The 14483-nt window shown below is 41.9% G+C and overlaps 2 protein-coding genes across 3 annotated transcripts in view; one reads left to right on the forward strand and one right to left on the reverse strand.

Annotated features, from left to right (window-relative positions):
* Positions 1-14483, reverse strand: part of Zfp431l10 (zinc finger protein 431 like 10) — a 104182-nt gene that overhangs the window by 17386 nt on the left and 72313 nt on the right. The window lies entirely within an intron of this gene.
* Dppa3l2 (developmental pluripotency associated 3 like 2) lies at positions 6150-8167 on the forward strand. Its single transcript, XM_039096319.2, has one exon. It carries the CDS (start codon positions 7694-7696, stop codon positions 8165-8167), a length of 474 nt encoding a protein of 157 aa, XP_038952247.1. The 5' UTR covers positions 6150-7693.

A 14483-nucleotide genomic window follows, 5' to 3' on the forward strand; every position in this document is an offset into this window, starting at 1 on the left:
GGATGCCAGTGTAGGGTATACAATGAGTTCTAGAACAGCCAAAGGTACGTAGTAAGACCCTCTATCCTTTACCAGAATTGACTAACCAAACCAGAAATATAGAAAAACCTCAGGTTTTTCCTTAAATTCCTGAGAGAATTATACATAAAATCCAGTTCTGTAGTCATCTTCCAGAAACGTGAGGTCCACAGGTACAAATTGTAAGATTAACAAGATATTACCAAAAGGGAATATATGTTTAAACATTTACAATTAGGCAGGAGGGTGGTGATTTAGCTCAGTGGTAGAGCGCTTGCCTAGCAAGTGCAAGACCCTGGGTTCGGTCCTCAGCTCCAGGGGAAAAAAAAGAACTTTACAACTAGGCAGAAGAAAATCTTAGCTATATGAAAGTTGATTAGATGTAAACAACACAGTGCAGGATGGAGGGCTCAGCAGTGAAGTACAGGGCATGGATCTCATGCTTTGACTGGGAATCTGCATGTAAATTATGCAGTTCCTTGTCTCTAATTGGACTTTGATTGATCAAGATCCATTGACAGCAGCCAATGCAAAGGGTAGAAAAGGTGAGAAATCCAGGTTCCCAAAGGTAAGGAAAGAGAAGCAGGAGACAGAAAAGAGAGATTTGTCTTGCTTTGAAGAGAGGCGACAACCATGTAAGATGTCCAGAGGAGCGTTCATTGGCCACAACCCCAGGTAGGAGATTAGAGATGCAATTAAGGGGGCTGGAGAGATGGCTCAGTGGTTAAGAGCTCCCGACTGCTCTTCCAGAGGTCATGAGTTCAATTCCCTGCAACCACATGGTGGCTCACAACCATCTGTAAAGAAATCCAATGCCCTCTTCTGGTGTGTGTGAAGACAGCTACAGTGTACTTATATATAATAAATGAATAAATCTTTAAAAAAAAAGAAAGAAATGCAAGTAAGCTGAGAGTAGTTTTATGGTGGTGTGTAGAGGGCCGCAATACGTTCGCCACCACTAGTTGGCGCTGTCTTCCACTGCGCCCCACGTGGTAGATCAGGATAGACTCTGCCATTGCAAGATGGCTCCAACCTTCGCCGCGCCAGCCGGCCCCCCCTTTCAGGTAGTTAACTGTGCGCATGTGCAAGAGTGCTTTCCTGCCAGGTCTTTGCCCATTCCGGGGCGTGCCTGATGAGATCATGAGTAAGCAACCAATCAGGTGTGGATGCGTGCTCGAGGGTTAAATAGGCGCGCCTGGCCGGTGCGCGGGGCTTCTCCATGAGATAGGAATAAAGTATCACTCATAGCAAGAATTTCTATGTCTCGCGTGCTTCTTGCCGGCGGAAAGTCGCGCGCGGGACAGTGGTGAGCAATGAAAAGGTAACTGGGCAACTAAGCTAAGGCAGATATAGAGCATAGAGCAAAGAGTAACGGAGAGGACAAACTAGCTGTGGGAAGCTTGGATGAGACATAAGTTAGGATAAACATGTTTGTTTGTGTGTGTGTGTGTGTGTGTGTGTGTGTGTGTGTGTGTGTGTGTGTGTTCTAAGGTGTGACACTGTTCCACAATAAAAGGGAACCAGGGCAGAGACTGGAAGTATACCTGTCAGGAACTTAAGGCAGGGTAGTGAAAAGGATACATGCTTCAGGAAGAGCTCTTGCAGGTCCTACAAATAATTGAGGTGAATTGCTTGTATTTACTGCAGGATCACAGCTATCCATTATTCTACTTTCAGCAGGTGTCAGACCATTGTCTGGCTACTCTGAGGACTAGACACACTTGAGGTGTATATTCATGCATATAGGCAAAAGACTCATAGTCTTTCTAACATAAAGTCACAACAAACATGACAGGTAGAAAGAAGGTCAGTGAATGCCCTGCAATGACTGAGAAGACTCAGAAGTATTAACATCATGAGTACATGGTACCCTAGGAAATAGAGTGATAATGACTATGAAATTTCAAAAATCAAAATGTGGGGTAAGTTCAGCACAAAAGCATATGCTTGACATATAAAGACACATTCATTCCAGGCCCATGTATATCAATAAAAGAGAAAGGCCAGACATGTTGGCCCACATTTGATTCCAGCACTAGAACCCAGAATCAATTTGATCCCTACATTCAAGGCCTGACTAGCATAAGCCTACTTTGAGGATATCCACGGCCACAAAGAAAAACATTGTCTTCAAAACCAAAACCAAATTTGAAAAATATGAAAACATTAGTTAAGCAAAATAGCTTAGCATTGCTTCTTCTGTATCTCATATGATTTAAGGACAGAGTCTATTAAAAGGAAGGCACAACAGGAAGGAAGGACACGAGAAGGAAGCTGAAGGATGAATTTCGAGGAAAACAGAATAACAGAAATAAGTGGTTATTGATTAAGTCTATAGACACTCAAATCCCATCCCAATAAGGAATTGCCTCTTGTAGGAGTCCTTCTCCACATATTCTCACCAACAAGTCCACCAACAAGAGACAAATGTTTAAAGTCAACATACTATCTGGATGCTCTTTCATCCACCTAACTATGCTAGACCATGCTCTCTATAGGTTCATGGTCATTCCATGACAAAAATGCATTTAATCTAACATCAAGGACCCTTAAAGTCTGTTACAGCATGTACAGTGTTCAAATGTCCAAAGTCTCCTGTCACCCTCAAGACAATCTTTAGACTGTCACATACTCTAAAGTCTGAAAGCAAGTTATATCTTTATCACATAAAATGGCAAATCCCATGGGGTAGAGAGCTGAATTCCCAGAAGTTTGGACAATCCTGAGACCTCAGTGGAGTCCGCCACTTCTGCCCACTTCTGTTCACATTTCTGAACCAAAAGGAACCTGCATAGTGTCCCCTGGATACAGGAATATAGGAGTGGTCACTGGCAGGAACCTGCTGATTCCTGAACTGGAACTGAACTGAACCAGTACCAGAGCTCCCTCCACCCACATCTTGTGGGTGGGACAGTTGGACCCTCAGAAGTGTGGACAATCCCGAGAACTCACAGGAGACAACTACTTTATGCACACCTATCTGACCAAAGATTAAACCTCCTAGTGACATCAGTGCCCTCTGGGCACAGAGACCTAGGAGCAGTCAGGGACAGGACCTTTCGAGTTTCTGCCTGTGCTGAGAGCTGAAAGGCAGTCACAAGGAGTCACACCTGAGAGCAGAGGTAAAATCAACTTTTCTGTTCCAAGCAACCTGTCAGGTGGCCTCTGGACACACAAGGCAAAAGACTTCTGGGACAGGACACTTCTGGTTTCTGGATGTGTCTGGAACTGAACTGAATGAATCCCACAGGTCCCAGCACCCAAATCCCATAGGGGAGAGAGCTAAATTCCCAGAAATGAGGACAAATCTGAGACCTCAGGACAGACCGCCACTTCTGCCCACTTCTGATCACATTCCTGGTCCAAGGGGAACTTGCATAGTAGCCTCTGGATACAGGAATAGAGCTGTAGTCAGTGGCAGGAACCTGCTAGTAGTTTCTGCTGGAGCCTGGAGATGAACTGAACTGGTCCCACAGCTCCCTCTACCCAAATCCTGTAGGGGAGAAACCTGGATCCTCAGAAGTGCAAACAATCCTTAGAACTCAGGGGAACCAACTACTTTCTGCCCACATTCCTCACTCAAGAGGAAATTGCTTAGAGCCATCTGTGCCCTTTGGGCACAGGGACCTAGAAGCAGTCAGGGGCAGGAACCTTCCGGTTTCTGCTTGTGCCAAAAGCTGAAAGCCAGTCACCAGCATAGCCTACACACCATGAGCAGAGGTAAGGCCAACACTTCTGTGCCAGCAACCCACCTGGAGGCTTCAGGTCAAAAAAAACCAGGAGTAGGTCTCTGTTCCCAGATTCAGCTGAAAGAAAACAGACCTACAGGAGGGTCAAGCCACTGTCAGAGACAGCAACACAAGCTAACACCAGAGACAACCAGCACAGCATCCTAATCAACAGGAACCAAGACTACTAGGCATCATCAGAGCCCAGTTCTCTGAGCAAATCAAACTCTGGATTTCCAAACACACTGGAAAAGCAAGATTTGGATTTAAAATCACATTTTACGATGATGATGGAGAACATAAATAACTCCCTTAAAGAAATACAGCACAGAACAAGTAAACAAGTAGAAGCCCTTAAAGAGGAAACACAAAAATCCCTTCAAGCATTACAAGAAAATACAACCAAACAGGTAAAGGAATTGAACCAAACGATCCATGATTTAAAAATGGAAATACAAACAATAAAGAAAGCACTAAGGGAGATAACCCTGGAGATAGAAAACCTAGGAAAGAGATCAGGAGTCGCAGGTGCAAGTGTCACCACGGAATACAAGAGATAGAAGAGAGAATCTCAGGGGCAGAAGATACCATAGAAAACATTGACACAACCATCAAATATAATGTAAAATGCAAAAATCTCCTAGACCTAAACATCCAGGAAATCTAGGACACAATGAGAAGATTAAACCTAAGGACAATAGGTATAGGAGAAAGTGAAGACTCCTAACTTAAAGGGCCAGTAAATATCTTCAACAAAATTATAGAAGAAAACATCCCTAACTTAAAGAAAGAGATGCTCATAAATATACAAGAAGACTACAAAACTCCAAATAGGATGGACCAGAAAAGAAATTGCTCCTGTCACATTATACTTAAAAGGCCAAATGCACACAACAAAGAAAGAATATTAAAAGCAGTAAGGAAAAAAGGTCAAGTCACATATAAGGGCAGACCTATAAGAATTACACCAGACTTCTCACCAGAGACTATGAAAGCCAGAAGATCCTGGGCAGATGTCATAAGAATACTAGGAGAACACAAATGCCAGTGCATGCTACTGTATCCAGCAAAACTCTCAATTAATATAGATGGAGAAACCAAGATATTCTATTACAAAGCAAAATTTACACAATTTCTTTCTAAAAATCCAGCCCTACAAAGGACAATATGTGGAAAACTCCAAACCATGGAAGAAAACTAAATCCTAGAAAAATCTCATGCAATGAACCCAAAAGCAGAGAACCAAACAAACATAATTCCACCTCTAACAACAAAACTAACAGGAAACATAAATCACTATTCCTTAATATAGTTTAACATCAATGGACTCGACTCCCCGATAAAAAGATGTAGACTAACAGACTGGATATGTAAAGAGGACCCAGCATTTTGCTACATACAGGAAACACAACTCAGAGACAAAGACAGATACTACTTCAGAGTAAAATGCTGGAAAACAACTTTCCAAGCAATTGATCTGAAGAAACAAGCTGGAGTAGCCATTGAAATATCAAATAAAATCGACTTGCAAACAAAAGTTATCAAAGAAGATAAGGAAGAAAATTTCATACTCATCGAAGGAAAAATCCACCAAGATGAACTCTCAATCCTAAATATCTATGCTCCAAATGCAATGGCATCTACATTCTCCTTAAAAAAAAGAAAAACCAAAAAAAAAAATAACCTCCTCCCCCCAAAAAAACTTCCTGAAGCTCAAAGCATACATTGCACCTCACACAATAATAGTAGGAGAACCCTACTCTTATCAATGGATAGATCATGGAAATACAAATTAAACAGAGACATAGAGAAACTAACAGACGTTATGAACCAAATGGACTTAAGAAATATTTATAGAACATTTCATCCTAAAACAAAAGACTATACCTTCATCTCAGCACCTCATGGTACCTTCTCCAAAATTGACCATATAACCAGTCACAAAACAGACTTCAACAGATATAAAAAGATTAAAATAATCCCATGCATCCAATCAGATCACCATAGACTAAGGTCTTCAATAACAACAATAATGACAGAAAGCCCACATATACATGGAAGTTGAACAAAGCTCTACTCAATGATAACAAGGAAGAAATAAAGAAAGAAATTAAAGACCTTTTAGAAATTAATGAAAAAGAAGGCACAACGTATCCAAACTTATGGGACACTATGAAAGCAGTTCTAAGAGGAAAACTCATAGCTCTGAGTGCCTCCAAAAAGGAATAGGAGAGAACATACATCAATCAGCAGCTTGACAGCACACAGAAAAGCTCTAGAACAAAAGGAAGGAAATACACCCATGAGGAGTAGAAGGCAGAAAATAATCCAACTCAGGGCTGAAATCAACCAAGTAGAAAAGAAAAGGACTATACAAAGAATCCACAAAATCAGGAGCTGGTTCTTTGAGAAAATCAACAAGATAAATTAACACTTAGCCAGACTAACCAGAGGGCACAGAGAGTGTATCCAAATTCACAACATCAGAAATGAAAAGGGAGACATAACAACAGAATCTGAGGAGATTAAAATAATCATCAGATCCCACTACAAAAGCCTATATTCAACAAAACTGGACAATCTGGAGGAAATGGACAATTTTTTAGACAAGTACCAGATACCAACGTTAAATAAGGATTAACTAAACAATCTAAACAATCCTATCCCTCCTAAAGAAACAGCAGCAGTTATTAAAAGTCTCCCACCCCAAAAGAGCCCAGGACCACATGGGTTTATTACAGAATTCTCTCAGACTTTCATAGAAGATATCGTACCAGTACTGTCCAAACTATTCCACAAAATACAAACAGACACAAACCACACAAAAACCCAACAAAGAAAGAGAACTTCAGACAAATTTCCTTTGTGAATATTGACACAGAATTATTCAATAAAATTCTTGCAAACCTAATCCAAGAACACATCAAAATTATCATCCATCATGATAAAGTAGGCTTCATCCCAGGGATGCAGGGATGTTTCAACATACAGAAATCCATCAACGTAATCCACTATATAAACAAATTCAAAGAAAAAAACTACATGATCATTTCATTAGATGCTCAGAAAGCATTTGAGAAAATTCAACACCCCTTCACAATAAAAGTCTCGGAAAGATCAGGAGTTCAAGGCCCATACATAAACATAGTAAAAGCAATACACAGCAAACCAGTAGCCAGTATTAAACTAAATGGAGATAAACTTGAAGCAATCCCACTAAATTCGGGGACTAGACAAGGCTGCCCAATCTCTCCCTACCTGTTCAATATACTACTTGAAATCCTAGCCAGAGCAATCGGACAACAAAAGGAGGTCAAAGGAATGCAAATTGGAAACGAAGAAGTCAAAATATCACTATGTGCAGATGATATGATAATATACTTATTGACCCCAAAAGTTCCACCAGAGAACTACTAAGCCTGATAAACAACTTCAGCAAAGTGGCTTGGTATAAAAGTAACTCAAACAAATAAGTAGTCTTCCTCTACTCAAAGGATAAACAGGCTGAGAAAGAAATGAGAGAAAAGGCATTCCTTCACAATAGTCTCAAATAACATAAAATACCTTGGTGCAACTCTATCCAAGCAAGTGAAAGAACTTCAAGTCTCTGAAGAAAGAAATTGAGGAAGATCTCAAAAGATGGAAAGATCTCCCATGCTCATGGATTGGAAAGATTAATAGGTTAAAAATGGCCATCTTCCCAAAAGCAATCTACAGATTGAGTTCAATCCCCATCAAAATTCCAACTCAATTCTTCAAAGAGTTAGAAAGAACAATTTGCAAATTCGTTTGGAATAACAAAAAACCCAGGATAGCGAAAACTATCCTTAACAATAAGAGAACTTCTGGGCTTCAGTCTCTGCTATGTGGGGCTAGAGTGTAGGTCTTTCCAAAGACTAGCTAGCAATTTTGTTCGGAGCTAGCTTTTGAGGCTTCTGCCCACCGCCATGGACGAGCCAACCAAGAAAGTCGACCCAGTTGTGAACCCAGAAACTCAGATGAATGATGGATCTCAGAGGGAAGATGAAGGGGACTCGCCGGATGATTCAGAAATCCTACAACCAGAAACACTAGTAAAGGTCATGAAAAAGCTAACCCTGAACCCCAGTGCCACGCCGACAAAATATCATCGTCGTCAAAGGGTTCATCTCCGTAAGAGCCAGCCTGTGGAGAACAGAAGTGAAAGAATCATGAGGGAAGTTCAAAGCGCCTTTCCCAAGAGAAGGGTCCGCACACTGTTGTCGGTGCTGATAGACCCCAAAGCAAGAATGAGAAGATTTGTTCGGATTGAGCAGAGACAAAGACAGCTTGAAGGAAATGAGAGACGAGATGAGCCATTCAGATGTCTCTTTACTTTCTGCCATTATCAGAGATGGGATCCTTCTGAGAATGCTAAAATCCAGCAGAACCAGAAGAATTAGGGCAGTTTGAATTGTACACCGTTCTTGCCGTTAACGGTGCCATGCAGCAGATGTGAAAGCTGTTTTTTTGTTAAGATTAAACTTTTCTTGGTGCTGGGGAAATCTCTTCTAATTGTTAACCTTTAAATTATATAGGATGTGTGACATTTGGATTCATGGGAATGACAGATTTACCCAAGAATTGAGCATGAGTCAAAGCCTGATAGTTTGATTTAGAAGGTAATTGGAATAGATCTTTTATTTTAGATTTTCTAGTTTGCAGAGAAATTTGTAATAAAGGCAAATTTGTTATCTTTAATAAATACACAGAATAGATTAGAATGAGCCATTGGAGATGGGGGACTCGTTTTTTACAGGTGCATGTGTGGGTGTGTGCACACTTGTGATGTTCAGAGTTCAATGTGTGCTACCCTGTATTTCTCCATGAGGCCTAGCTGGTCTAACTCCTGGTCCTGCCTCTTGTTTTCCCCTGAGTTTTGACACCATAGGCTTCTCGGCAAGATCTGGAAAAGGCTTGATGTTCGTGTTTGTTCATGCTGTGTAATAAACAATTGGTTGACATATTCCTAAGGAAAAAAAAAGAGAGAGAACTTCTATGGGAATCATCATCTCTGACCTCAAACAGTATTACAGAACAATAGCGATAAAAACTGTATGGAATTGGAACACAGACAGGCAGGTAGATCAGTGGAACAGAACTGAAGACCCAGAAATGAACCCACACACCTATGGTCACTTGATCTTTGATTAAAAAGCTAAAACCATTCAATAGACAAAAGATAGCATTCATAACAATTTGTGCTGGTTCAGCTGGAGGTCAGCATGTACAGGAATGCAAATGGAACCATTCTTATCACCCTGTCCATAGCTTAAGTCCAAGTGGATCAAGGACCTCCACATAAAGCCAGATACACTCAAACTAATAGGCAAAAAGTGAGGAAGAGTCTCGATCACATGGGCACTGGGCAAAATTTCTGAACAAAACACCAATGGCTTAAGCTCCAAGATCAAGAATCGACACATGGGGCTCATAAAACTGCAAAGCTTATGTAAGGCAAAGGACACTGTCAATAGGACAAAACGGCAACCAACAGATTGGGAAAAGATCTTTGCCAATCCTACATCTGATAGAAGGCTAATATGCAAAATATACAGAGAATTCAAGAAAGGAGTCAAATAACCCTATTAAAAATGGGTACAGAGCTGAATAAAGAATACTCAGCTTAGTCACATTGGAATCCTTACTCATAATGGAAAAGAAAATCAAAACAACCCTAAGATTCCACTTCACACCAGTCAGAATGGCTAAGATCAAAATCTCAGGTGACCACAAATGCTGGCGAGGATGTGGAGAAAGAGGAACACTCCTCCATTGTTGGTGGGAATGCAAACTGGTACAACCACGCTCGAAATCAATCTGAAAGGTCCTCAGAAAACTGGTCATTCCACTACGTGTGGACCCAGTATACCTCTCCTGGGCATATACGGAAAAGGAGCTCCAACACACGAAAAAGACACATGCTCTACTATGTTGACAACAGTCTTATTTATCATAGCAAATGCTGGAAAGAAACCAGATGACCTTCAACAGAAGAATTGATACAGAAAATGTGGTACATCTACCCCATGGAGTACCACTCAGCTATCAAAATATTGACTTCATGGAATTTGTAGGCAAATGGATTGAACTAGAAAATATCATCCTGAGTGAAGTAACCCAATCACAGAAAAATACACATGGTATGCACTCACTGATAAGTGGAAATTAGCCCAAAAGCTCGAATTACCCAAGATGCAATCCACAGACCACATGATGTTCAAGAAGGACAAGCAAAGTGTGGATGCTTAACTCCTTCTTAAAAGGAGGGTATATGGAAGAATAGTTTGGAGAAGAGACAGAAGGAATAGCCATTTGGAGCCATATATATCCAACAAAACTAAATAAGATTAATGACACTAAGAACTGCATGCTGACAGGAGCCAAATATAGCTGTCTCCTCAGAGGCACAGCAAGAGCATGTCCAATACAGAGGCAAATGCAAGCAGCAAACCATTGAACTGAGAATGGGATCCCTGTTGGAGGAATTAGAGAAGGGACTGAAAACGCTGAAGGGGCTTGCCACCCCATAACAACAACAGAGCTCCCAGGGACTAAACCACTACCAAAGACTATACATGAACTAAGCGATGGTTCCAGCTTGATAATGTACCAGAGGATGGCTTTGCTGGGCAACAATAGGAGGAAAATCCCTTGGTCCTACGAAGGGTGAACACCTGACCCCCAGTGTAAGGGAAAGTCAGGAGGGCGGGAAGGGAGGGTGGTTGGGGTGGGGAACACCCTTATAATGAAGGAGAGGGGGATAGCATAGGGGGCTTATGTCCGGGAATCTGGGAAAGGGAATAACATTTGAAATGTAAACAAAAAAGTATCCAATAAAAGAAAAAAACGGCACAGAATATCACTTCCCATTGCAATAAACAGGGATGGGTACATCAGTAGATGGAGCAAGGCGAGAAACCTCCAGGTCAAAAGGCAAGACCTTTGGCTCTGTCTCAGACATATGTGGCTTACATTTTACGGGGCAACTTGTAACATAGCTGTTGTTTTGGTTACTTCTACATTGTGTATGCAGCTCTCCACAGCAGATGACTCATGTTTTGTACCTCAACATCATGTGGTCAGGAAATACAACTGAATCTTCATCCTCATGGCCTCAAGTAATGAACTCAACAGGCTCATCAATGGGGCTCTGACTCTGCAGAACAGAGATGGCTGGAAGAGTGCTGAATTGGAACCACAGAGCAAGCATCCATGACCTTTGCATCCTTCTTGTTTCCAACCCACAAGAAATAAGTGGTCTTCTTGAGTCTTGCTTCTAAACTGGGCTGGACCCCATCACAGATGAATAACAGTTGTAGAATCTTTTACTGGGACTAGGAATCACTTTGCCTACTCCTTCCATTAATTGGAGGGTTAGTAGGAAAGCGTGTTATTCTCATGGCATCTTCTAAGATTTCAAGTCCATAGAAAGGATCTTCTGTTTAAGGGTGATAATCTCCTTGCATTTCAATTTATGCTTTCCTTTCAGCACTTGGTTATTTGAAACTACCTTTTTCTGGATAAGCCACAAACTTTGATTTCACTCCTACCGAACTTGTCGAGTTATTTCATTTGGAACTTCTACAAACTGGACCTCAATATTCCCTACAAGTCCGTGTACAACACACTATAAGCTTCAGTGTGTGCACTGCATAGAGAAAGTAGCAGCAACACAGCAATGGCTAGAAATCCAGATTCTCCCCTCCTCAAGGAATGCCCTCTCACTAAGGAAAGAAAGAAAGCCCAGTGCATCTCCACAGATCAACACATATACCAACAAAACAGTGTGGATCACAGCTCATCCTAGTCTAACACATTAGACTCTGATAGATCCACCAGGGTACTCTTCCACGTCTGGGGTCTGGGGTCTGGGGTCCTCACACTCACCACGGTGGGACTGTGATCTCCCTCAGATTTCCTAATGGATGTGTCTAAGGGGAATCCTAGAACACACTGCTTGCTATCTCCCACTGGTGTGTCTGACTGCTCGGCTTCCCCTATCCCTCATTAGCTTGAACCACACAGCTAAGTCTTAGGAACTTAGCATCTCCCCTACTGGAGGTATGCTGGTCAAGAAACTGAGACAAAACAGGTCTCCTGTGATCCACACTTCCACACGAAGTTGTCAGTGAAGTCAATTCATACACAGGATCCTCTTTGTTTGTAGCTACCCCCACCCCCCACGCCAAGGACAGAGACCTCAGAAAACACTAAAGAAAGGTCCTTTCTCCTTCCTACTGTCCACTCTTGGAACATCTTGGAAGGTGTTGTAAGACTGTCTTCCAGGAGTGGGTCCCAGAGTCTCACCCACCAATCTTGTGTGTTATGAATTATGTGTTATGTGGTATGAATTAACACTCGTTAGGAAATTACAAAATCACACACCCTAAGTCAGGCAGGACTTTATTCATAAAGGTGAGCCCTGCAGATGAATGCTTCAAACTTCAATTAGTCTGTGATCTAGCTGTTGCCTACCCTGTTTCACTCTGCACTGTACACAGGACACTGTTCCTCCTGCACTGTTCTGAGGGCAGAAGTCCTGCTCCACATACAAATCCTTTCCCTGTTACTGCAATGCACAGTTCAGTCCATGACTCAAATAGGTAATTTTAAAACTCGGTTGTGGTACTTCCCTTTATCTTAAGAATTTAGAAACTTAAATCAAGGGGAAAGCAAGGCCATTGCTCTGGGGACCAATACACATGCTGTAGGCCACCTGCTTCACTTCCATTTTCCTTCCTCCACCTTCCCTCACATCGCTCCTTCTCCCTAAACTTTTTCAGCTCCACCTTCCCCTCCCCAGCCCAATAACCTGCTCTAGCCTATATTTTACATGTTAAAATGGGGAGAAGTTTCCAATGAAGGCACCTGAGTATGTGAAATACTCCTCATCCTAGGCAGTCCCTCTGGGGTAAATGGAATTAACATGAAAATACAAACAGCACCAGAGCAATCCACAGTGCCTCTTACTATTTTTTAAGCATTGGACGATCCTACATCATAGATTCTCCTGTTCCCATCACAGATTAAATTCGAGGGCTACCTAGCCTTTGAGGTGTAGTTTATGATACTGACAAAATTCACTCCAAATTGATTTTAAATAGCAAGGGACAAGTTCTGGAAGATACTGAGAAACTAGGTCAGTGAATATGGCATCCTGCCCATGATGTTTCTAACAGAAATCCCTTGCTCCAAAGGCTTTGCACAGATGCAGCTCCCAAACTGAACACTTGAGAACACCTAATGACTAGGACCACAAGGAATCTACAAGGTGGCTGCTAGTTCTGACCAAGCCCATGCATGGGAGGGCCACCTCCCTGCCTCCCCCTTCTCAGTCCACTGCTAATTCAGGTAAGGGGCAGTAGTCACATGCTCACCATGATTGGACTTGGTAATTCAGGGTTGGCACTCCGGTAAGGCACTCAGCAGCAGAGTTCAAAGCATGTCCCACCAACCATTCAAGCCTGCTCTGTAGTAGAGTGGAACTTGCAGCAGGAACAAAAGAACCCGGAAGAACACTCTTTTTCTCCTGATTGTAGGGTTGTCAAAAACGCCCTGACTGGCCAGTGAATCTTGAGTGACATGAGCACCTCCATTAGGATTAGAGTGCGCTGAAGGGATGGAGTAGCAAGTTTTCTGGCCCATCATTGTACTCTAGGAGATGACCCTTTTTAGTTCTACAAGATTTGTGTTTCAGTATCCCATTTGTCTGTCCTCCAATAGCCGACCTTTCTGTCTTCCACCACTAAGCAGGAATTTATTCCCCCTCCTTCTTCTACTCCTTGTCCTCATCTTCCTCTTCCTAGTGCTGCTCCTCCTCTTCCTGGTGTATTTCTTCTCCTCTTCCTCATCTTCTTTTTCTCCTACTCCTTGTTATTTTTGTTCCTCTTCTTGTTCTTTTTCCCCTTCCTCTTCTTTTCTACCACCCTCTTTCTGCCCCTCCTCCTCCACTCATACTAAACCCCCTTGAATCAAGATGGATAGCTTCTAAAGTCCAATTTTCACTACATGACCCCTTGGCAGAATGGTTCCAAGGATACTAATAATTAAAGAGAGCTTTTAGGACACAAAATATGATGTTTGTTTCTGTAATTTCACATTTGCATAAGGAAAATTGTAGCTAATATTCATCTGCTATACGATGTAAGGGTCTGAAAATTGTTGAAGACCCCAGACTCTGATAGTATACAAAAACAAAGAGGGTTATTGTGCAGAAACAATCATCATTCAGGGGTCAATCATGATTTGAAATAGCAACCCCAGACAAATGACGCTCTGGAGCCACAGGTTGTCAGTGGTCTGCATGCCTTTGTCATGAACTTCTAACCATATAATGAAATAGGGCTGCCCAGTGCAGATGGCCTATCCTGAGAAAAGAAATTTCCCATTTTTTGTGGTTATCCCCTGGCTGGTCTCTGGGGGTATGGTTTTATGAATCTGTTCTAGGTTTTATGGTCTGTTCCTAGAGCTGGTGTTTCAGGACTTTATATTAATAATTGTCTACTTCTTAAGCTGGTGATTTATGGCTGTTTTTAAAATCAGGCCTGGTCTTACAAATGAATACAAAATGGTTGCCTCAGTGGAGATAAATGGGATTCATCTTTCCCTTTCAAAATGATTCTCCAGAAATGGCATTTATCTTGCTCTTTCAATATGAGACTCTAGACAACACTGGGAGAAAAGCAGGAAGTGGATGCCAATCACAGTGAAGCACTA

This window comes from Rattus norvegicus, chromosome 17 (assembly GCF_036323735.1).
Source record: "Rattus norvegicus strain BN/NHsdMcwi chromosome 17, GRCr8, whole genome shotgun sequence".
In the NCBI taxonomy this organism is placed as follows: domain Eukaryota; kingdom Metazoa; phylum Chordata; class Mammalia; order Rodentia; family Muridae; genus Rattus; species Rattus norvegicus.